This window comes from Manis pentadactyla, chromosome 6 (genome assembly GCF_030020395.1).
Source record: "Manis pentadactyla isolate mManPen7 chromosome 6, mManPen7.hap1, whole genome shotgun sequence".
Lineage (NCBI taxonomy): Eukaryota > Metazoa > Chordata > Mammalia > Pholidota > Manidae > Manis > Manis pentadactyla.
This window is the reverse complement of record NC_080024.1, coordinates 4336228-4361336: the sequence shown is the minus strand read 5'-3', so window position 1 is coordinate 4361336 and position 25109 is coordinate 4336228. Positions and strand designations below refer to the sequence as shown.

The 25109-nt window shown below is 48.8% G+C and overlaps 1 protein-coding gene and 1 non-coding gene across 10 annotated transcripts in view; both read left to right on the top strand.

Moving 5' to 3' along the window:
* AGAP1 (ArfGAP with GTPase domain, ankyrin repeat and PH domain 1) overlaps nt 1-25109 on the top strand; it is a 523790-nt gene that overhangs the window by 399850 nt on the left and 98831 nt on the right. For all 9 annotated transcript variants that reach the window (XM_036901061.2, XM_036901059.2, XM_036901063.2 and 6 more), the window contains one exon: nt 3631-3792. In XM_036901061.2, the coding sequence (XP_036756956.1) occupies nt 3631-3792 (162 nt within the window). The remainder of the gene's footprint in view (nt 1-3630; nt 3793-25109) is intronic.
* On the top strand, nt 1184-1289 carry LOC118920986 (U6 spliceosomal RNA). Its single transcript, XR_005028144.1, has one exon. It is a non-coding gene; the product is annotated as a U6 spliceosomal RNA (small nuclear RNA).

Sequence of the window (25109 nt, the reverse complement as noted above, 5' to 3'; positions counted from 1 at the left end):
GGAGTGCTTTACTTATACATAGAAAAGGAAATAGTGATTTGATTGATAGGGACAGTCCACTAAGGACAAAAGTGTTAAATGTATTTCCCTGTATTGTTTTAAAATTGTCAAAAACGTGTAAATTGGGTGCCCATTTAACCTTCAACAAAGTATTTGACAAAATTGTTCTATAGTTGCTGTATAGGCAAGTTCAAAGGTATGTGAGCTGGATGCAAAGATAATATGATGTGTCTGGGTCTTGCCTGGTGATCACTCTTAAATGCTTCTAGGTGCAAATTAGTGCATCTGAGGGTCTGAGGCTCTGTCTTGCCTGATCAATATCTTTTCCATTGATTTGGATGGAAGTACAGGGTTGTGTGCTTGGAAGAGCCAAGAAGGGCCAAGACAACCGAGGAGGAAGCAGAGTGTGGGGCCCGCCCTGCCCTGTGAAGTGCCAAGCTGGCTTAGGAGCCATAGCCTTGGAGGCCTTGGGCGTTAGAACACGGATGCAAAGAGTATTGGAAAAGAATAGAGAGCCCAGAGACAGGGCCACCACGCGTGTGTGGAGCCTGTTCTGTGACTGTTACTGCTTATGTGTGTATCCTGAGTACTTTAAAAAGAAATGCTGGCACACAGCTTACAAAAGAACCACTGGCTACTGGGAGGGACTGGGAGATGTTCGTGTTATAATACAGCAACACTGTGCCCAGCCTGCACAGTTCACACGCGGGAAAGGGGCACCTTTAGCTGTCCTGGGAAGCAGGCAGGCCCGTGAGAGCCAGGTAAACGACGCCCGAGTGCAGGAGCCCCAACTCGAGGTTGGTGGGAGTTGCGGATGACAAATGGCCGTCTGGGAGAGCAAACAGCAGTCCAGTGACATAAGTATTAGGACACGTTGGGAATGAACGTGGTACACTGGACGGAGTGGACGCCCGAGGGACACAGTGAAATAAAACACCAACCCCACAGCAGCAGGGGGCGCTGTCTTTCACTGTTTTCCTCGTCCGCCTCCGTGATGAGGGTTAGAGACAGTGGTCGTGACCCTTGTCTCCCTGTGGCCCGTCGCCATGCCTGATACAAAGTGGGCTCTTAACTCTTCATGTTCAGATGGGGTCAGAGGGTGAAGACTTTTGAAACCTCAGCAGAATATATTTGAAATGAACAAAAATATTCATTACAAGTTTGAACATTAAATAACAAGTAAGTGCTCGCTTCGGCAGCACATATACTAAAATTGGAACGATACAGGGAAGATTAGCATGGCCCTGCACAAGGATGACATGCAAATTCGTGAAGTGTTCCATATTTTTGCTCGTGGGGGGCCCAAGTCCTTCTGATCAAGACCAAAAAAAAAAACAAGTAAAAGGGTTACTTTAGGATCAGCTAACAGTCTTGGGACTAAGCAATATTAGGCAGCTTCCGAACCCTCTGAAACTGTGTGCAAGTATTAATTAGCCTTTTTCTAGGATGTTTACGGCATTCATCTGATATTCAATGGGATCTGATATTTTAAAAATATATATAACAATCACTACTTTCAGAAGATTCGTATGGTAAAAGACTGGGAAAATGTAGCAGGTAAAAATCTGAGAGGAGAGAGACCTCCTGGAGTTGGCTGGCCTCTCAGTTCAGGCCTGGGGGCTGGAGAGGTCCTGGGCCAAGCTCAGGTTGAGTGCCGCTTAAACAGACAGCAGGCAGCAAGTTGGAGAGGCAGGGCAAAGAAAGAGATGATGACTTCATGAATAAAGATCCATCTTAGAGTCCCAGCTTTCTTGAAGCAGGCACCGTGTGTCATTTAAGTCTGTATTTCCAAACCACAACAGCCACAGAACAAGCCCCAAGGGGACCCAGGACTGCTTGCTGTACTTTGGGCAGAGTTGCCCGGAAAGGTTTACCAAATGTCTCGCCCAGGAGGCTGGGTGTCTGGGAGGAGCAGGAAGGTGAAAGTTTCAGGGACACATCCAGGGTTGGGGTCCTGCACCCATTAAAATGATTAACAGTACTTCAGCATCTTGGCAGCAAGTGCCCACCCCCAAAGCGTGGACCCCATTGGCACAGCCCCCAGGAGTCTTAGGCCGTCGGGTGCCACCCGGGTCACTGTGCAGGAACTTGGGGATGGTTCCTCATACTCTCCCAGGAGAGGCCCCAAGGCCCCTCCTCCGCATGGGATGGGCACATGGAAAGAAGGTGGACGCTTTCCACCGAGCAGAGGTGGGCTCTCTGATCTTAGGACATCTGGAAAGGTACATCCAGAAGGCCTTGGGGGAACCATACGTGTATCTAAAAAGAGACCTTAAGTTGTGTATTTTTGCCTTTCTCAACATATGATAAAATCTTCTGGAATTTCACAAAATGAAAATATTTTATATTGTTTGATTTCAAGTATATTTGAAATCATGTCACCTTTCTGCTCACAACCCTGTGGCAGCTTCCCATGTCCTTCAGTAAAAGCCAGGGTGGCCCCTTCGTCTCCCCATAGCCATTTCATAAGAGTCGCCCCTTCCTCAACGGGCTCCACCCTCGCCTTATCTCTGTTTGGGATGCGCCAGGCAAGACCCCGTCTTAGAGCCGATTTCTGGCTGTTTCCCCCTCCCCTAGGTCATCCATTTTCTCCTCCCTGACCGTCTTCAAGTCTGGTTTCACATGTCACCTTCTCAGCGAGGCCCACCCTATCCACCCTGTTTACAATGGCCACCACCTCGACACCTTCCAAGCCGCCACACGCTGCCTTTCCTTCTACCACTGACCACCACCTACAGCTTCCAGCCCGTGGCCCAGACACCGTGGTAGTGCCACTCAGTCAGGAATCATCACCTACTTTTGACCCTAAGTGGTGGACCCCAAGCATCTAGAAAAGTGGTCACCGAAAGGACTCAAAAACCAGTAGCTGAACAAATGAAATATATGGAATAAAACGTGGTCTTTTACGTTTCAAAGAGGCTGAATCATGAAGTAAAGACTTCTTGACTTTGGAGGTGTTTGGGTGGTGTTTCTCCATCATGTTCGCAGTGTACGTTTTCATTCTGGTTGAATTACAGGTTCATTCCTGGTCTTTCAGCACTTTGTCTTCTCTTTGACAAAGATAAACATAATGAATTGAGAGTCTCACCTTCAGTGAATTACCACATTTGTGCCCTCTTTGTAAAATCTTACAAATAGCTTCAGTGAATCAGAACTTGGCAGGTCCGCTGTGTGGTGAGAGAGGAACTGCGTGCGGGTTTTCACTAGTGATCAGCTGCCATTGGTCACAGGTGACATCGGGCGTGGGGTGGGAGAGGCAGGAACCTCTGTATCCTGGGTGCTCACGGTCAGACCTGCCTCACAGGACATGTCCAGTGTCTTTACTTCATTTCCTAACATCATATCAGTAATTAGGGAAGTCCAAAATCAAGTAAAAAGTAAGAAGTTTAAATTCTCCAGGGTGTAAAGATGATACAGGAAAAAATCGCCTGTTTTGGGATGGCAGGCGGCATGGCAGCGCAAGGAGATAAAACCTCTCCGTCCCGGGTGCTCCGGGCCTCGAACCCAGCCGTCCCTGGTAGTCACTCTGGGGCTTGATAGGACAGGAGAGACGTTGCTTTAGTGTTTTGTGAAGTTCGCGTTTTAAGTGTTAACCGTCCTGTCCTTTTGCCTTTTCCGGTGCGGCGGCAGACACGGGGCTGGGCGACTCCGTGTGCTCCAGCCCAAGCGTCTCCAGCGCCGCCAGCCCCAAGCTCGACCCGCCCCCCTCTCCCCACGCCAACAGAAAGAAGCACCGGAGGAAGAAAAGTACCAGCAACTTCAAGGCCGACGGGCTGTCCAGCGCGGCTGAAGGTGAGGTCTCCCAGGGCGCAGGGGCAGAGTCCACGTGGCTGAAATTTAACTTGTATTTCTCAAATTTGTGAAATCACATGCTTTAGAGCCACTGACACACAATCACGCAGGTCATTGCACCCCTGTTTACGAGGGGGCGCTAGAGGGCCCGGGGCGCCTTCTGGCGGATTCTTGAGATGAGGCCCCAAATCGGTCGTCTCTGCTTCTGGCGGTTGTCGGCTGGCAGGTGGCCACGCTGGTTTTCCCGTCATGGGCCTGCCCAGGCCCTTTGTTCTTGCCCTTGCTCGGCAGCAGGGGCGGACAGGGACCACTCCGGCACATGGCTGCACCCATCACCTGTCGTCGGTTAGGGACCCTGCCTGATATCAGCTGGTCTTAATTCTTACAAGACAGCTGCCCCAGTGCCGGCTCAGCAAGGGGCTGATGGCAAATGCCCCTTCTCTGGGTGTCCCTCAACTCTTTGCATTGTGGGCTGTATGAATATCCTGTTTGTCGTGATTCTCCTTTGGCTTGTTGAGCACTTCGTTTTTATTCTCGGTGATGGCCAGGTGTGATCTTAAAGTGGCCCCTTCAGTTGGAGTTATATTTATTCCACAGATTCAAGTAGAGATACACACACACACCATATCATGAGAGATGAAATTAATGCAGAGGAATAAGCAAGTTAAATACTTCAAAGGAAAACCAGATTTTCATAATGTTGTGTGACATGAATTGTTATCTGCGAGACCATCAGTAGTAAAAAGCCCTGTTTTCAATAAGGGTTCCACATGCACCTGAACTACCTTTATAATTTATATCCTTTAACTTTTACTATTTCTGCTACACCGTTTTCTAAATGTTCTGCTTGTTTCGCCATTCAAAACTGCAATTTACAATATTAGGTAAAGTGACCCATTTCTCCCAATATCCAGACATGAGCCTGTAAACCCACAGCACACACATCAGCAAGGAGGGGACAAAGTTTATGGTGTGTGCGCTGGTTGTTTACCGTAACTCTGCGTGTGGGCCATGGTGGCTCACGTGTAATGAGGAGCCTGAGGCTCATGGTAGCTGAGCAGGAAGAGTCTGAAAAGCCTTCTTCACCACATTTCCTATCATTTTGCCTCCCTTAGGCTTCCTGCCAACCAGTTTAGCCAACATATTTTCTCCTGTTAGATAAGTGAGGACGAGTCCATGATATCAGCAGTGGTGAAAAGTTGACTACTTCTGAGAGTGCCCACTCAGACACGCCTGACCTTCCCCATGGAAAGGACTCAGCCACAGAGGCTGAGTGTTGATGACATTCCTCTAAACAGGTGTCCGGCAAAGAGCACCCAGCCATGCACATGTCCCACCCCCACCTGAGGTTTGGGTAAACTCAGGAGGAAGCATGCCCTCACCGGGGTGGGTGGCGTGTGCCATATACCCAAGCGGTGTGGGGGAGAGTAAGATTTGCTCAAAGGAAAGGCTTCAGACCCATTTCACAGATAAACATCTTACCGTCTGTCATGTGTTTACAACTGATGACATCTTTGAACAGCACCTCCTGGTAGAAACCAAATCTCAAGTGCATGATACACATTTTACCCATCTAATTATCCCACCTACTGACAGTGAAAACTGTGAAGAAGATATAGCCTTAAAGTAAATGAGTAACAGATGCACATGTAATTGGGCTGCTGGTTCCAGCCCGTGTCCCAGTCAGCTGGCAGTGAGTTTGAGGGGCATTTGAGAAGCTACCACGAGCTTATTGGGCGGCGCCTGAGAAGTTTCCAGCCCGCTTCCTGAGTTACTGGGATTGTTCCGTGTGCTCCAAGCAGCAGCACATAACAAGGCTGATCCTCAACCGAGAGCAGCCACGGAGCCTTTTGTTAAGAAGGCCTCACCCCCGAGGCACTGACGCAAACAGGCAGACGGACCCGGGACGTGGACACACCTGGGTCAGAAACCACAACGGGGCAGGCATCTGTGGTCAGGTGACCTGTGTTCAGAAGCTCAGCACCAATGGCCAGAGAAGAAGCTGCCCTCGCTTTCTAGTTGAGAAACTATTGTCTCTGTAATACCAGTGGCCATGACATCTTTTCAGTAGAAATAAGACAAGTTCTCTAAAAAAAAAAAAGGAAAATGGATCGTTCCTCCCTAGGGAAAGTCACATCCCCAACTAACTATAAATGAGTCGTTTTTGTGAGACACGCTCTATTTCATTATTCGAAGGCACACTTCTTTATCCCACATTTTAACATCTTTCGAGTCAGAATGCATCCCACAATTGAGGTCATTTTAGATTCAACGATACACAATAGTTTTAATAGTCTCAACAACTATTAGCTCCTTAAAGTAAATTGTGTAAACCATCTGAATTAAGCATTCTGTTCTTGACATTAAAACTAGTTGTGTATGCTTTATTTTTAGAGGATGCTCTTTAATTTTAATTACAAGAAAGTATTTCTGTTTCCTGCAAGGCACTGTGGCTGGTTACCACCAGTGTATTCTCTACTGTCTGACCTTGTGCTGAAAAGTTGTGCTTGCAGACAAAGAAAGATATATGGAAGATATCTGACAAGCAGTTGGGTTGTATGGCTTTTGATGTAGCCCCCTGGATCAGATGACTAGATCTAAATCTCTTTGGAGTATAAGAAAAAATAAAACTCTGCTGAAAGTCAGCTGGGGCAGTCAGGGTCCTGGGGGAAAACGTGGCACCCCGCGCTGGGCCATGGGGGGTTTCCAGGGGGACTCTCTACCGAAGTGAGGGCAGGTGTGGGAGGAGTTGCAGGCATGGTGAGGGAGCCCAGGGGTGTGACTGGGAAAGGAGGGGACAGTTCTAGGGCCCAGAGAGGGGCTATCTCGGGAGGGCCTCCACTCAGGAGCTGTAGCTTTCGGCAGAAGGACATGCTGGACCTGTGGGGACCCAGAGGGCTGGGAGCCCCTGGGGAGGAGAACCCTAACATCAGTTTCCTCCCGCCTCTGGTCTGCCCATCTCCCTGACCAAACCCAGCCAGAAGCCGAATGGCATGAGGCCTCCTAACACCAGCCCCACAGGGCTGCCTCCAGGGCAGCGACAGAAGGAGGAGGTGGGCCTTTCACATGCCTCTTACAAGTCCCTGGGAGTCGGAGCCACTGACCCTTTCGTAGGTGTGATGGCCCAGAAGATGTAGACCTCTTAAGGGCAAGGGTGTGTGCTGTGCACCCTCGTTCCCCAAGGCCTGGCCTGAGCGCACTGAGGGGGCAGTCGTAGCCTCCCCAGTGCCCCTCACTGCTTCTTCTCAACCTCGTGCGCAGAGGGGCCCCCCGCACAGCAGCCTAGGCCCTCAGCCGCCTGCAGCAGACCTGGCCGCGGCATTTCTTACCTCTGTGGCACTCTTGTTCAGACAGTGAAGGCTAAAAGGAGCATCAGTATTTCTGCTGCTCGAAAGCCAGAGACAAGCAGCAGAGACAGATTATAGGAGCAGAAACTAGACTGAAGGATTCCTGATCTTTACCAGTATTTTGAGGTCCAACATGGTAACTTGATTGACTTGTATATATGAAGAGCCGCAGGTAAGAAGGCTGGGTGATCAGCTGGGCACAGGCTCACATATAACTATTAGTACCATCAGAAGAGTCCAGCGTCTGAAAGGAATCCAGCCCCTCCTTTGGGTGGGGGACCATGAGGTGCAGGCGAGGGCAGGGAGCTCTCTCTCTGGGATCGTGACATCGTACGTCACCCAAAGCAGAAGTCTGCCCGGCTGTGCCAGGGCAGAGCTCAGAGGCCGCTCACCTGGGCAGCCAAGCACAGAAAGGCCGCGGCACCTGTTGGAGCAGCATGCGTTCCCTGCGCGTGGCTCCCCGCTGCCTGCACACATCCTGCCCCGACGTAGATCCGTTCTTTCCATCTATATAATCTCTAAACTGTGTAAGAGCTTCTCAGATATGGTGGCTGTGTTTTTAAATATCATGCAACTCCAGGAAAAGAAGACTGTCAATTAAGAATGTCAGAAATAGGACACGTTCCCATTGAGTTTAACTTTGAGAAAGAGCCTCCTAGAACCAGCATTCTCTAGCCGCACCATAAAAAATGTGAAGGTGATACCGAGTTGTTTTTTTTTTTAAACTTCATGTGTCACGTCTCTACTTGTGTTCCTGTCTCATAGACCTTTGGGAACATCGGATGATCTTGATTTCAAATTGGATTCGGTCTGCTCAGAATCATTCATTCTTTTTAGGAAAACGCCGTGTGTTCAGACCTGGGCACTGTACTCTGTGATGATTTTAGACCAAGGAAAAGAAAATGTAAATTCAGGTGGGGTGAGAAGCATGGCCGTGGGCACAGAAGCCATGTCGCAGAGGGGACCTGTGAAGTGAGTGCCGAGAAGAGTCGTGACAAAGGGCAGGGCCTGGGACCTTGTGCTCCAGTGATAGACACACAGTGCCGACCTGTCCTGGATGACCCAGAGGGACTTCACCGGGACCAGTGGGCAGAAGCTTGAAGGAAATGGATTTTGATTTGTTTAATATAAGGACGACTTTCTAAGAGCCAGGGCTGCCCTGAGAGGCAGAGGTTCCCCATCCTCCGCAGTGGGCACAGAGCTCTGGATGATGGCGCCAGGGGCCCCGGATTCGTGGCCAGAACCAAGCTCGAGGAGAGCTCTTGGGTAGTGGGGATGTGCAGCTCTTTAATGACTCGCTGGCCTTCGGCATTGTCTTTGAATCGCCGTACTCCCTGGGCTTCCTCTTGTCTGGGGTCCAGTGATGAGAGTCTCACGGCCCCGTCTGTGGTCCCGAACCTGGTGGCTCTCGTTAGCGTTAAAACACTCATGCAAGTTTGCGTCAAGTGTTAATTTCCCTGTTTCCCCCCAGTGAAAGCGGAAGGAGAGAAAGGTTAAGTGGCTTTCTTGTCCGGGGTCAGGTTACTGGTAGGTGACAACTGCCTCTTGATTCTCTGTCTCAAACTCTTTCTGCCAGGCAAAAAGCCAGTCTTTGAGGTATGTGGAGCGGCTTTTGAATCTAGGAGTGGGGCAGACAGCGTAGCTTCCTTGATATTTCTCAGATTCCATGTAAAGACACTGGCTTTTATATGGATCATAACATCGAGAAGTTGTGCGTCAAAGATCTTTCTTTAACGGAGCAGGGCCAGCCCGGATCACCCAGTCGGATCGTATCCGAGGGTGTGCAGAGATCCCTGTGTTTTTTCCCCTTGGGTTCATGGTGCTTTCGTTCCCCTTGGTTGTTCATTCTGGGTCTTTATAGAACCATTGTATGGTCGATCCAGGATGGATTCTGAAGTATTATCTCATAGGGGGAAAGTCACAAACTGGCCTCTCTCGTTAGAGTAGAAAAATGGATATTACCCATCACAGCTGCACATACTGAGCCATCAGAGGTGAGACCCCGGGCCTGTTTACAAATTTCATTAACTTCAAGTTGCAGAGGTCAGCCGGGACTGGATTTTCCTACATTCTTTCAAAGGAGAATCTGACACTGTGAGTCCTTTTATTCTTTCATAAGATATCAAGCCACCAGCACAAGGAAGCACTTGGGCTCTGTGGGAGATGTGAGAGACAAAACTCAGTTCTTCTCTCCCCAAGGCACTCAGAGCCTTAATGCAAAGATAAGACACACAGGAGTGCTCCTGGGACTGCATGCAGACTATTTAAAAGAGGCAGGGAAGTTGAGGAGCAGGACAGTGAAGTCCGGGAAAGCTAAGGTGTGTTAGGACTTAATCTTATATTCTGCAGACGGAGTGCAGAATGGTTATCTTCTGTAATAAAACACTGCAGCAAGCATCATGTTTTCCTAAAATGTTGTCTGTTTACACCACCAGTGGTGGTGATTAAATTAGTCTGGAAAACAGAGTTGTCTTTTTCCTTAGATACTAAGATACACTTAGGAACAGATGTTGCTGTATTTGATCAGTTACCTTTTACCTTAGGAAACTTTTCTAAATTCATTAGCTGATGTTTTAGAAGGCACTTTGGAAAGAAAATGAAGAATTATGCATGAACATGTACAGTTCCTTTCCTGCATACTTACTATCACATGAAAGCAATTCACAAGAGCATTGAAGCCCAGCTAGTTGGTGAGCATTGGGTTACCTGTCGTGCAGTTTGGGGTGTCATTGAGTAATTTGGGGGATTTGCACATCATGACTGAGAGGGCAGTTTCTTTCTTTTGTTCATTAAGTGTCTTACCACCATGATGTCCTGATCTTTCCCACTTGAGGCACAGTTAACATGCTGGCACACGGCTGGCAAGCCAGGCCACAGAACTGCCTCCATGGTTTGTTTCCTCTGTACAGGCGTTTTCTCCTTCAATTTTGTATTATTTGGAGGTGGCTAGAGGGCAAAGGCAGGAATGGTCTATGAAAGCTGTGCAGGTGTTACTCTCATACAACCCTCTTGAAGTTCCCTCCTTGTCATCTTCGAGAACATTCTAGGAGCACTTCATGTGTCTACTCGTTTTAATTTTGGCAGCTACCTTGAGTAAAAGGAGAGGGAATGAGAATTCTCCGCAGTTGACTCCACTGAAACTGCATAATCAACAGTATTTTTTTTTATCAACAGGGACTTCTTAATTGAACTCCTTGTATTTGAACTAATTGGTTAGTGCATATGAGTCACTGCGATGAGCAGTTTGTTATAGTGAACGTGAGAAACCACACTTGGGGCGTCTTCCTGGAAGATACTCCTACAGTGCAGTGACTTTGGCTCTGACAAGGGAGCCACATCAGCTGGGTGTCTTTGCCCTCGAGCTGGAAGCGAACGGGAGGCGCCCCCCTTTCTGGTGAGCTTGCTGGTTCCCCACCGACCAGATCATTTTTCCCACGAGAGTCCTCAGGTTGTAACTCCAGCTTCCATGAGAACAAACTTGCTGAAACTGAGTAGATCTGGGTTTACCCCCGACGCTGACATTCTAGACGGGGCACAGTTGACTCAAAAGCCATCCTGCAGCGTACAGTCCTTCCAACACACGCACACACGAGCTGTAAGCACTCCTAGATCCTTTGTGTGAGTCGGCAGGTCAGAAATAAACAAAAATGAGTCGATCACAGCAGGAGAAGCCGGAACAGAGGATTCCCATCATGATGAACTGACAACGAGAGAAAGATTTTTGCTACTTTTTTTTTTTTTTAAGTACATGCCAGCTAAAGAGGTTCAGTTCCGTGAAAGCACATTGATCGCCCACTGCCTGCCAAGAGCTGTGCGTGGTACTGGATGTCAAAGTGACAGCGGTGGCCCTGCCTTCAGGATGCCCCGTGTCAGGTGGAAGCAGGCAGATCCGGGAGCAAGTCATGCCCCCCGAACTGCCTGTGCAGGGTCTTTGCAGAAGATGCGAGCCGTTCATGTCTTGTTGCATAGAGAATGAGACAGCCACTGTTCCAAAGAAGAAAAACCAGGAAAGGTGAATACATGATAAATCTTATTATAAAGTGGCCGGGACGTTCTGGGCAGACGGACTCCTGATGCGGTGAGACAAACTCAAGCCTCCTTGATTCCCCGCCATTGAGAAGAGTGGGCTCACCTTTGAAAAATGCAAACTTCTTTCAAGGTTCCTTTCTTATAATGCAGATACGTGCCCGAGCTCAGTGCCTCTTCTTTTTCCTAAGCTTAGGGATGCTTTTCCTGCCGGCAGGACTCCCAGCATGAGCCACTCACGGCCTCTAATGTCCGTTGACACAGCTCAGGACAGCATGTGCCCTGCTTGGCCCCTGGATTGGAATTCTGCCTGATTCGGGAGGCTCTGGGTCACCTGACTCTTAGGAGATTCCAAGATAATCTCTCAAAGTCATTTTCTTTACATTCTTAAAATGTTAGCACACTCAGGGTCTTTGACTGTCTCTTAACTCAGCAATGAAGTTGAGGCCTGGGTGTGATGTGATGTGCTCGCTCCAGGGCCCCGGCAGGGAGGCAGGGCCAGCCCGAACACTGTGTCCCTCCCTGCCGACTACTTGAGCATGTTTTGGACTTTGACCTTTGCTGTGTGTATTTTGTCTCAAAAAGCCTAAGATGCAAACCGAAACTAAGGTTCTGAAGAAAGATGCGGTGGTGTGTCTGAACCAACTGTGTGTGCACCTTGCTCAGGCCTCGGGCATCCATATACCCTTCCTTAGACACCTACGTCCGGGGACCCCAGGATATAAAGGCACCTGGGCGGTGTGTGTGCAGGTGTCCCACTGGCAGGAGAGCCTCGGCTTGTGGAGCAGCCTCAGTCCTCTTCCTAAGGATGTAAAGGAAAACAAATCAGAAAAGATGTTGACTAAGAGCAAACTTAGTCTATATAAAAACAACTTGATAAATGGAAAGTATAATAGTAAACCGCATGCACCTTGTGTCCTAGCTTGGGCCACCGTAACAAAATAGGGCAGCTTAAACAGTTCTGGAGACTGGAAGCCCAGGGTCAGGGCACCAGCGCGTTCGGTTCCGGTGAGCATCCTCTTCCTGGCTGGCAGAGGCCGCCACCCGCTGCATCCTCATGGCCTCCCTCTGGTGCACGTGGAGAGGAAGAGCCGGAGCTGTTGCCCTCTTCCACTTCCTACAAGGCCACTAACAGCATCGTGGAGGCCCCACACCGCGGTGTTACCTGACCCTGGCCACGTCCCAAAGACCCCACCTCCGAGTAACCCCCGTTGCACTGGGGTTACGGCTTCAACGGATGAATGGTAGAAGGACACAGACGTTCATCCGTAAAACCTCGTCACCTCCTGTTCCTCTCCGTGAGAACCAATGTGCCCACAAGGGCCACTGAGGGATAAGATGTTTCCTGGACTTGGTCACTCAGCTCGGAAACCGCTCTGTAGACCGTGTCTGTTCTCCCCAGCCCACTCCTCGCCCCCAAGGGTCTTACATCCCTGGGTAGCCGCGCCATTAAGTGTGAAGGAAGGAAGCCACGATCATTCAGATCCTGCTCTTAAACACGTGCCCTTCATGGCACAACCTGGTAGTGTTGGGCAGGTGGGGAGTATTCTCTCCTTTCTCACAAATGGAAAGGGTTCAAGATGAGCAGGTGAGTGTGAGTGTGGTGACTGCATCAGCCCCACAGGGCCTGGAAATCTGCACGCCTTGCTTTGCACCTGAGCGCTCCCCCTGGGGTGGGCTCAGGAGGCACCCTCTGCAGGTCAGGCTCAACCCACCCCTCCTGCCGTGTGGTTCTCTTTCTCCTGAGCCCTGCCCAGCAGGGCCGTGCTGCCACCCCCACGAACGCTTCCAAGAGCTAGGAAGCTTCACTCCTTTTCCAGTCATGCTCACTGTCTTTTCTCAGGATCCCTGTGTGACGTTGCTTCTTTGCAAACAATATTTCTTTTCTCTTTGTGTGCATGCACACTCTGGTCCGCTCAGATGAAACCTGGGACTCCCAGCTCCAGCCACTCTGCACACAATTAGAAGACACGGTGTTGAGGGCAGGCACTCTCCCTGTCTGTGACAAGGGGACATTGCTCTTGAAACTTTTTTGAACTTAAGGACATTTAACTGCAGTGCAGTATATCTGAGTTTTTATGTTCATTCTCAGGATGATTTTTTTTGGGGGGAGCGGGGGATGATGGGAGTAAAGCAGTTTGAAGATCAAGCTCCCTGCCAGTCACTGGAATCCTGCATTGCTGATTTCAGTATTAATCAAATGCCTGCCTCACTGCAGCTGCCAGGTCTGATCACGGCGCACTCTCATTTCATTGAAATGTGTTATTAATGCTCTGGAGCTGGTGTAGTTTGCAGTGAACTCTGTGTTTATTTAGTCATCTTTGCTGATGCCCGCCTGCCTTTTAACTCCACCCGTTTCTCATCTCGGACATATAATAGGCGCCAGGTAGTGTGGGGTGTCACCACCAGTGAAGGGAGGAGGTGCCGCGACGGCTTCAGCAGACGCCGTCGTTGACGCGCACACAGCTCAGCGAGGGCTGCTTTGTACTCGATACAGGGAGAAAATTGGCCATTTGTCTGTGGGGTAATGGGCTTTGCTGCAGTACGAAAACCTCTCAAATGGTTAAATTCAGTGACATTATATCAGAGTTCATGAAAAGCAACTATGCACACAGTTTAATTCCATTTAATTTTTTTGAGGAATAAAGCAAAGGGAGAATGTTTTAGTTTCTCTTAAGCTGATGTCTGCTTTTTCTTTAAAAGTGCCTTTCTAGTTGCCACACAGTGATGTGATCATTATCTGCCACCTCGTTGCCTTGCTGCCTCTGCATGCAGTAAAATACAAAAAAAAGAGAGAGAGAGACAGAGACCAGGGGAGCTTGTGAAGTATGACTTCCTATCCCAAGACTCATTGCCTGCGATTCGTACCGCTTGACAGTAATGATCTTATTACAGTACTCTGGACCTTGAAGAGATTTCATGAGGAGAGTGAAAGGACAAGCCTCCGTGTAATCAAGTGGTGCTGAATATTCCACGCGTTTCTGATCACACACTGATTGGGCACAGTTTTAGCCCATCTTCTAGTCAATTATGCATGGCCCCTGTGCACCTCGGATAGTCGGAAACATTGATGGCTGTTGTCTGGGCTCTGGCAGGCAGCCAGGGGTTTGAAGTGCCTTGCACACCATCATCCCAGGATAAGTGCTTTTTAGTTGGAATTGATTACCTTTCTTTGGGTTTTGCTTAATAGCAAAACTGCATTTGGAGAGGGCTTCAGGTAAAAAATGGACATATTAGCCATTTAGAGCATCTGAACTCTGAGTCAGAGTTAAGGCTTCCCTTGTTTCCATCTAATTTCTGCTTAATGATATAATGTTTGATGATGTTTAAGATAATGTCATCTTGTTTGCCACCGAGCACACGTGTTGAGCATCACGGACAGGTTCAACTAGGTGACCACCGTGTTCAGGTTCCCAGATTAATCCAGGTGGGGCTCCAGGCTTTGAGGAGATCTCTGTCATTTCGTTTATGTCTTGGCAAAAAAGCATTAATTATCTCAATATTTTTGTCTGCAGAAAAGAGCTGATGAGTTCTTCCTACAGTTGGCTGGCTGTCTTAAGTAATTGTGGAGCAGACATCAGCATGGCTCTTTCTGCAGCCTTATGCCCCAAAAGATTGTTGCCTCGTAGTTTATCCAGCTGTTTACTTCCATTATTGATCTTAAAACCTAGTGATATTTGAAAGGATGGGATTTTTTTCTCTTAGAATGATCACTTGATATTGTCCATGGTGAAGCTAACGCAGTTGAGCAAATAATATGTATAAGAGAAAACTTAGAAACCAAGATTTTTGCTGCCTTATGTTACACTGTTCAGATTCTTGGCATGTAGATTATCTTAATTCACAAGATAGGAAAACTTCAGAATTCTTTCTAACATTTTGTGTGCAAGACTGAGGAATAGACCCACCAAAGCAAGTGATCAGTGGGAGAAGCTTCCAGAAATCTACTTTGAATCCACCAAGCGCTTGGTGCTCAGTGACCTCCAGTCATCAGGGTGACACGGGCAGTGGAAGTGCTGGCATTTCACCTCTGGGTACGTCGACCTGATCTGACTCTTCTTAATGGAGTAAACAGGAAGCTTTGTTTTACTTGGTTTTCACTTGGATCTTTGCTTTCTGCAGGTGGGAATAATTTTCCTCTTCAGTGGCTTTCTGCAGATGTCATGATATACTGTAGGCATGGTTACTAAACAGCCCTCAGAGAACTTTCCAGAATCCCTAACTTCATGTGCATTGTCCACATGCACATACACACGGATTTTTTTTCTTTCTCAATCTTATGAAAATAAAATATATTCTATCAAGATTTAGCTTTAGTGATGAATCTTTAAAAGAGAAAAGCAGTCACAGAACAGCCCACGCTGACCATGTGTTAGCGATGGTAATTACAGCCGGTTACTGACCCCTTGCTGCCTGTTGTGCACTTTGAATAGTGGGTGTGCCCTCTGAGCCCTCCCAGACCCCTGTGACTCTGACTCGCATTCCTCAGGGACCACCCCCCCTGCTGGAAGGTCACCTGTCTTTTCAGAGGTCTTCCTTCACTCCAGATCTTGGCTAATTTAGGACTTTTCCTAACGATTAAGTTCGTATAAAATAAGGGATTTTATAATAGGCTGTCCACAGGATATTTCTTAATTTTAATAAGTTGACAGCCAAGCCACTAAAAACTTTTGTCATTTTACCCATGGCTGTGTTTCAATAGGTTGACAAGGAAAATATCAAATCCACAGTTGGCAAATGATCCATCTTTTAAAGACCATAATTTTAGAAATCTGGCCTCCATTATGATGATCTGTTCACAGCCTGGTAGTTTTACCTGGACAGGTGAATCCAGTGCTCACATTTCAAGAGAAAGATGCAATAAACTAGGAGGTATAATTTCATCCATGAATGCAGAGTATCCCTTGTAATTAACATGTAATTACCCTGAACAGGACAATTAATGTAAGCAATTTAAGATCAGCTACTTTCTTGAATTCTTCCCACTAGAACCTTAGTTTATTCCTCACATCGTGAGAAGATGAGTCTCTTCCAGCTAGGAGGCCAGAAGGAGAGGGAGGGAGGGACTCACCTGCCCACAGTGACCTTGATTCAGCACTTGGACTCCCAGGTGCCACCCCTCTGGTGGGCTGTTTGGGACCATTCTCTTGAACAGCTAGTTAACAGCAAATGTGACCTCTATCGCCCTTGGCTTGGAGCACAGGGGGCAGGTGTTGCCAGCCTGCCTCCCTGTTCTGGAACCTGTGTTCCAGACTGAGGAAGGGATGGAGATGTGGTTTGGCCCTATTTCTCTCTAAACAGCCTAGAAACACTCCTGCCACGTGCATTTGTGGAGGGAGAAGCCAGTCCTCCCTCAGCCCCACCCTGCCCTGCCTCTCCCAGAGCCGCACCACCGTACCATGAGTGGGTCCAAAATGTTGGGGAAGGGTCATTGGTGTTCTTTCCTTTCGGACGTTTGGAGATAAATACGTTGTTATCATCAGTGACTTGTGACCTTCTACGACTCTGCTTAGTTTGACCAGGCATGCTGTTTTCCCAAAATTCCTTTGCTAGAAGAAGATATTTGAGAGCCATTAATTTGAGGCTAAATCTACTTCTGGATGTAATTTTTCTTCCAACCCCCAAAGTATTTTTGAATCACTCCTCCATGCTGTAAAGATGATAAGTACATTGTGTGACATGTGACAACATGTTTCTTAAGCACTCGAGGTCCGTGTAAAGGTGCCCACCCAGCAGGGCCATTTGCAGGTGGTCTTCACAGAGGGGAGCTGGAGAGGAAGCCTGCCCCAGGGCAGCATTGGCCTCTGGGATGCTGGGCCGGGTGGTGCCTGGGACGGGGCCTGGGCGGCGGGACCTAGTGTCACCCCGTGGGTGTGAGTCAGGTGCCCCCTGACCTCCTTGGGCCCCCCGCTTCACCCCAGCTCTCCCCATTGCCCAGTTCTCGCTTCCCTTCACCTCTCTTTCCCCTTCCTCCTCCATACCAGACTTTTCTTGGGTTTTTTTCTCTCTTCTCTTATTTTCTCCTCCTCTTTTCCCACCAGGCACCTCAATCTATTTATTTTTCTCTCGTATTTCCTTATTTTTCTCTCCTTTTCTCCAATTTTTGAACTTTATTTTAGGAAAATAAAAAAATTTAACATAAAATATAAAGTTTGCCAATGTCAGTGTATGATTCAGTGACACTGATTACATTCACAGTGTTGCTGGATCATCCCCACCATTTCCAGAACTTTCTTGTGTCCCCAGATGGAAACTCTGTCCCCGCCAAGCAGTCACTCCCGATTCGTCCCTCCCTCCAGCCCCTAGTAACCTCTCATCCACCTTCTGTCTCTACCTATTGTGGAGCCTTCATGTAAATGGAATCATAGAATATTTAGCCCTTCATGTCTGGTTTCTTTCACTTAATATAAGGTTCTCAAGGTTCACGCTGTAGCGGGTGAGAGCCCGCCTGTCCCGCCTTCCTTCTTATGGCTGAGTTAAGACTCCATGGTCTGGGTGGACCTCGTTCTGTTTATCCACTCACCTACTGATGGGCACCGGGACCGTCTCCACCGCTGGGCTTTGTGCGGCACAGCAGGGAACACCAGCATACGAACATCTGCTTGAGTCTGTGTCTCCAGTCTTCTGCAGTAGGTACCTAGGAATATGTTTAGCTTTTTGAAGAACCACCCAGCTGCCCCTTTTCTTATGTTGCTGTCTGACTTCCCTATTTTCCTCATCCATAATATGCAATTGAAAAGTCTCTATAATTGAGTGAATCAACTTCTTGGCTTCCTCATAATTACAAAAATGACTTCAACATGTATTTAAACCTTTTCCATTTTTCTTTGTTAAAAATCCTAAATATTTTCAGGTACAACTTCCCTTCCGTGGTGTGGGAGTGAGGCTCAGTCCCCGATCCCTGCCCTCAGGAACCCACCTGCCTGAAGCTCCCTGGCATTTGCCATCATCGCCTTCTCCTCCCGGGCAGGAACTCCTCTCTGAACTGGGTCGGCATCGCCAGGGAATGTGCCTCTCCTGAGCGCCAGTCCCTCGGTCCGGGCACGCGGCCTTTGCTCACTGTCTCGTGTGTCTGCGGAGGCCAGCTTTTCTCATCGCTGCTGAAACACTTGCATTTTTTCTATAACTTTCTAGTAATAAGTGGCCTGGTTGGTAAATGGAATATTAAAGATGAGAGGTGGTTATTTCTGTTTTCTGCCCACCCCCCTTTGGCCAAGATGAGCTTTTCCATTTCGTGCAGGAATTGGTGGCTTGGCATCCACGCCGCTTGCCGTCGGGTGTCACGATCACCACCTAGTTCTCACTGAGGATTTGCCAGGAGGTGGGCTCTGATACCTGGGGCTAGGTGCCATGCTTAAGGCCACATCGGCTGGAGGCGCGGTCCCCTAGTTCTCCCACACTTCTGCCTTTACGTTGTCACAAAGCTGGTTTAGACTGGCTAAGAAATGCATCAGACTGCTCTGTCTTCTCGTTTCCTTCTCCAGCTGTCGGGTGTTTGGGTTTTCTGTCTGTCAGAGTTTACACCCCAAGGCCTCCTCTCCTATACCTTCCAGATAAGGTTGTGGGATTACTATCATTAGCAGAAGTAAAAGCCCACCTCAAGATGTGGGCAGTACCACATCGCTACGACATGTTCCCTCCAAGTTGATGACACTGCCCATTCGCTGCTGAGAGGACATTGTCATGTGCTGCCTCTAAGAACCAGAGAGCAAGGGGCAGCCCTGCCTGGCAAGAGCTTGCAGTCCAGGAAGAGGGGGCTTCCAGGGACTTTGTAAGTCAGGAGGTCCGGAGGGAAATCTGGACTCCCAGAACCACACCCAAGCTGGGGCAGCGGGTGGGAGGCAGAAGAGCGGATAAGGCACTGGGAGGGTGGCCAGCAGCCGGCTGGTGACGCACCTAAGGGGGATGTGGGCAGTCAAGGAGGACAAGCCCAGCCAGAGGGGCACTTGGCTGTGCCCAGAGGCAGCATGGCAGTGAGGACGTGCACTGAGCAAGAAGCTGCCGGCCATCCAGGGAGATGTGGAGAAGCTGGGGGGCTGAGGGGGACAGGATTAGGAGTTAAGGATGCGCCTCTTCTGGGCGCGGCAGGGGAGGAAGCCTGGGGAGGAAACTGGGGGTGGGAGGCTGCCTGTTGGGGAGAACCGGGACTCTGGCATGATAGGCAGTCCCTGCAGGGAGGGAAGGGCCTGGCGGAGTGGAAGGTCCCGTCAGCCCCAGGTGGGGACAACTCCGACAGAGAGCCACATGCTTGCTCTGGCCCAGAAGGAGAGGATGGAGGGGCCGCTCAGCTCCCTAGAGGCTTCTTAGATCACTGACTTAATGCTGAGATTTGGGTTCAGCTGGCCCGGGGTGCCTGGATACCAGGACACTAGATTGTGTAGCCAGGGCTGAGAACTGGTGGACCAGCGTCACTGAGGTTCAGACACACCAGAGTGTGGGTCACAGGCCAGGACCTGGCAGCCCCCAGGAGATGTTCGTATCATTTTACATCATCATACTGTTCCAAATGCTCTCCCATTAGAATCCCTCATCCATTACAGTGTTTTTATATTTTTCCTACTTATTTTATTGGTTTAAATCAAATTTCAAACACATAAAAGCTCAATATTCTTATCTGTTGTGTTAAAAAGATACCAGAGTTACTATTGGAGTAATAGCTGCTGTTTTCAGGGCAAGTTACACCCCTCGGGAGGCCCTCACCCCTCACGTTCAGCCTGCCCCTGTTAACTGCATACATAGAACAGCAAACCAGGTATCTGATCTCTGGGGCAGAGCACCCCGAGAGAAGCTGCCCCTCATCCTTGTGGCTTACAGAGCTGGGGAGACACGTGCCTGCCTGTCAGGACCTTAGCTGGGACTGTCACCCACACGTGACCCCTTCACGTGGCCATGGCTTCCACCCAATATGGCAGCCAAGCATTGCGGGGGACACACAGCCAGGAGGAAGCCATGTTCCCTTCTGTGTCCTGTTCTTGGAGGACACACACTGTCAGGGCTGGCGTCATCTCTGTAGTCCACACAGTCACAAAGGCCCACCTAGTCCCAGGTAGTGGCAATAGATGCTAGGCTACCTCTTGCTCTGGAGTCTGGCAAGGTTCTAGAAGCACATATGAACCCCAAACATTGTTGTTGCCAAATATGGAAAATTTGCTACAGGTAGTAAGTAAATACATGAAGACTTCAGGTTGTGATCAATGCAGTAGAACAAAATAAAGCAGAGAAAGCAGACTCAGACCACCAGGGGTGGGCAAGGTCACTTTCTGTGGTTGGCAGGAGCTGGGGGGCAGGACGGCTCACCGAGGAGACCTTGGAGCAAAGACCCACAAGCAAAGGGAGGCTGGCAGCCAGGTGGCCCCAGGGGCAGCGTGTCCTGGCAGGGAGCCACGTCCTCTCTGGGTTGTGGTTGCCTCATTAAACTCCACACTTGTGCCTACGTAACACAGCATTCTGCGTGCATATTTATGTCCCTCTGTATTGTTTAAAACAAGCTGACTTTTACCTTGATTTTGAAGTAATTATTCACTGGTGAAATAACTGGGGAAATTTTTTATTCTTAAGGAATTATACATGTCTTATTTCTCCATTCGTTAATTTAGTAGGAGTCAGTATAAAAATATTTGAATATATTCTAGCTTGTTCCCCACATACAATTATATTCTAGTAATTTATAGGATTTCTTTTTTCCCAAGCAACAAGTCAGAAAATTGTACCATTTTGAAAAGTGGTCCAGAAAACTGTCAAATACAGAGGAATGCTCAAGAAAAGTGGGTCCATTTTATGCATATCATTTTAACAGTTTAAAGTAAAGAAGATGAAATACAAAAAAAAAGTTTTAAAATGAGATTATTATGCCTAAGATTATTTCAGAGGTTGGTGAATGGTGTTGGGCATTTTCCAACAGTGGGAAAAAGACATGAGCTTTTAATACTGGGTATTGTCCTTTCTATGCTCTTAAAATGAAGGCACTCACATAAGGTTATCTTGTTTCATGGGTAATTAAGGCATTTCACTCTTCAATTCCTTATTCTAATGAAGAAGAGGAAATCTCTCTTTTGCTGAAATATTTCTTGTAAGGGTTTTATTTCTAGTCATTTCTCCGACTTTGGAAAATGTTCCTTTTACCTCTGATTGTCTCTCATAATATCTTCTTGAACTGTAAGTCAGTGGGAAAAAAATGTAAAGCTTCTCCACAGACTCAGACTTTTAAAAAACACTCAGAATCTTGCCATCCATGAAAGTGAAACAGCCAGCATTGCAAAGTGTCCGGATTCCTCTTTTCTCCCCCAGGGATCAGACTCTGCTCACCCGGTCCATTTGCTTTCCCCAGGGCCTGCCAGCCCAGGCGGGCAGCGCGTCGGAACGGCCCGTGAGGGTGAGAGTGGTGGTACCAGACAGAGACGGGGTGGCCGGGAACGCAGGCTGCGGAACCAAGCCTCCTGGGTTTGAACTCCAGGTCCGCCTCTTAACTGGTGGGATGACCTGGGCAGTTCCTCATCCCCTCGCACCCAGTGATCTCAGCTGTGAAATGGGCCGATCACACCGTCTACCTCTGGGCACTGTGTTCAGGATCCGGTGAGCTCATATGTCTTGAGTGCACAGGACAGAGCCTGCCCCACTTCCTTTCTTGGGATTCAGTGTGTATAGACCAAGATATTACTCTTGGGAGCCAGCTGACGTGCAGTTTATTGAGGAATTCTACTGACTCACCTAAGAAAGGCTCATTCCTGGGCATCGTTATGTTCTGACTGAAGGGATCACTTGTTCAATTGTGCATTTCGGCTGTGGACAGTAACAATCAGAGATTATCTATTAAACAGCATAAACCACAATTTTTAAGCTGATTCTTCATCAGCCAGAACACCCCACCCGCTCGCATGCACCCCACCCCTGGTTGAGTGGGCACAGGTGGGCACCAGTGGAGACCAGACCCCCCCCATTGCTCCTGGGGCGGACGAGAGCTGCTGCCATACCGAGGCCGTGTCCCTCCTCCAGGGAGAGCCCCGCTGCCACGGAGGCCAACCGAGCAAAGACTGCCCACACAGCGGAAGTTCCCTGATAAAACAGTGGCAAAAATGATCATTAAAGGTGAAGAAAAATGACTTAATATTAAGGCATGGGTTGATATGTATGGCCTAAGAATGCCTTCAACCAAGCCTGTATGTTGTACGGACTCTGGTTCAGACGTGGCATTCTTTCCCCTCGGCATTGCCAGCGGGTTGTGTAGGACACCCACAATTTACAGTTGTCCAGCTGAGAAAGGCTGACCCTGTTTGAGGGGAGGGCAGGGGGACACAGCGATGTTTCTCCCCTCGGAGTTGCTGGTGTCCCCCCGGGAGTGGTGCCTCGCTGGGGGGAGTAGGAAGGGAAACTTCCTGGGCCCATCCCATGGAGGTGCTATCAGATTTCCAAAATACATATTTTTGGAACGGTTTTATGGGATATAAACCAATGTTTTCCAAAAGTTTGTACTGTGGAACATGAACCCCTATGAAGCTCTGAAAGAAGAGCTTTGGCCCAGCCTCTCTCCCTTGTGGAGTTTTAAATCCACGTGAGAAAACTGAAGGCTCTGAGAAGCCCTCCATTTAAAGGAAAAAAAAAAATCCTTGTGAAAACATATTTCAACTCTGTGATACCAAACACACGTGGCCACACATCTGAACTGCGTTTCAGGCCTCAGGGCCATCGTTCTGTCCGGAGCATTTTGGGAAATGTTCCAACCAAACTGCGCAGCGTTTTCGTTGCTCATCCAGCAGTGAGCCCTGCAGCCTCCTCGCTCTATTCTGGGCGCCCGTGAGCGCGTGGGACCCGTACGGACATCTGGAGCACCCCGGAGACGTGCGCGCGCTGAGGGTGGGCAGCCCGGGCGACCGCAGCGGCCCCTGAGGCCACACCCCGGGGCTGCCGCAGTGCCCACAGGTGTGCGCCCCCACCCCGGGCTGCAGTTGCTCCAGAAGTCCGTGCTTGAGTAAAGGGCCCTACCAACTCCCTGGAGTCCCGTAACATACTTCCCACAGCCCTCTTAGCCCCATGAATGACTGCATCGTTTCATTTTCTCATTTTGATAAACACCGTCATCTTAGAGAATGCCTGTCTTTGCTGGAAATCCACTGCATTTAGCGTTTCTTCCTCTCGCGTGTTTTTGTGCATTCCTGAAAGCTGATCACATTTAGGAGTAGTCCCCAACAGTCAAAGGCGATAGCGTGGTTTATGAGGTGCACCTCAGACTGATTTCTTTTCATGTACCCCAAGTCTTTTAGCCTGCCTCTGGAGTTGGCTGATTGATGTGTCCATGATACGAAAAGAGGCTTTCTCCTCTCTCTGTTGAAAGTTGAGAAGTAGATTCTCATCATCACCATCATCATAGCTAACAGTTATTATTTACTCTCTGCCAAACTATATACCAGTTGCACTCTGTACATTATCTGATTTAATCCTGACTTTCCCCCCAACCTGATAATACAGGCATTAAGCAGGAATAGAGGACTTCACATGCTAAGTTGTGCAGGTTTACTTGTTAGGTGAATTTCTCGGGGAAAGAGCATCGGTTTGATTTTTGCTAAACTAGAATAAGATTCAACATATAATGCTTTAGATGTAAATGCATTGCTTTGAGTTATTTACAAATAAAACCCTTACGTTACTTAAAGCCATGCTACTGTCACCCTCCCACAGAAAAAAAACAAAAATTTACTTAAGGAAGAAACATACTCTGGTGAAAGGCAGACTCGCCATGCACAGAAGTCCTGTGCTTTTGGATGACAAACAACCTGGACAGGAAACTTTGATGCTGCTGATCAGATCTTGCCATTGAGAAAATGTGTAATGTACCCAGAGCCAGCCAGAAGTCACTGATGCTTTGTTGCCACTGACGATTCCATCTCCCTGAGTTAGGACCGTGCTGTCTGGCTGGGGCTTATCTACCCTTGTGGTGCCTCTTTCTTTACTCTTGTCTCCTCTCTCCCTCACCCAGCACCAAAAAAAAAAAAATCTGTTGTGCAAATTGATTGGGAGATCAGCCTTGATAAACCACCAGTACTTAGCCCTCAGCCTCCATGCAGCGGTGTTATTAGCTATTCCTGATTATCTGGATGCACGAGCCGAAGCCGCCACGTCGGGCTTGGAGGTGTGCAGAGATTAACTAGATGCCTTCCAACCGTTTGTCACACAAATAGCAGTGCCAGTAAACTGAAAAACGATCAATCATTTTTCTCAAGATTGAAGCCTTTTATCAGTTGTTTCAGCTTCATTATTCAATAAGCGATTAGCAGCAGCCATCGCTCTGTAGGCAGCCATAGTTAACAACTCGGAGCTGCTGCCCGCCGAGCAGCTGCCTGGCACACACCTGAGCTGGAGCACTTCCTGCCATCTCTCCGGCGGCACCGCCCTTTGGCAGGTCAGGGGTGCTGCGTCTGCCAGGCATCTGCTAGGTTGGTGCCATTATGCTTTGATGCTGTCAATTTCTGCTAGAGTTGTCTGGGCAATTTTCTTTAACCTCCCATCAGGCTTTTCATTTAATTTCAGACATTTTTGTTCTTCAGTCTAAATGCCAACCGTGTGGACAGGGAAAGCGGTGTTCTTCCTGCTAGCTCTGAGCCGTCGGCGTCAGCAGGAGCGTCAGGTCGAGCCGAGCCCAGCCAGCCCTCTGGCTGCCCAGTCTGGGCTTCCCGGGAGTCAGTCAGGCCCGTAACACCTGGAGGGTGGGAAGGGGGTGTGGCAGCAGCTCCCAGCCTGTGGGTGACACACCCCTGGAGATGCCGAGGGCCTCGTGTCCCCGTGTACATCTGTGTAGACAGAAGTGCGTGTACACTGATGCTGTGACTGACGGGAAGCAGGGTCATTTTAGAATGTGGCCGGATCACAGTCATCAGAAGGGGCCTGCAGGTTTTTTTAAAAACTGAGCCAGTGAGAGAGATGGATCTTTGCCAATTTTTTTTTTTAATTTTT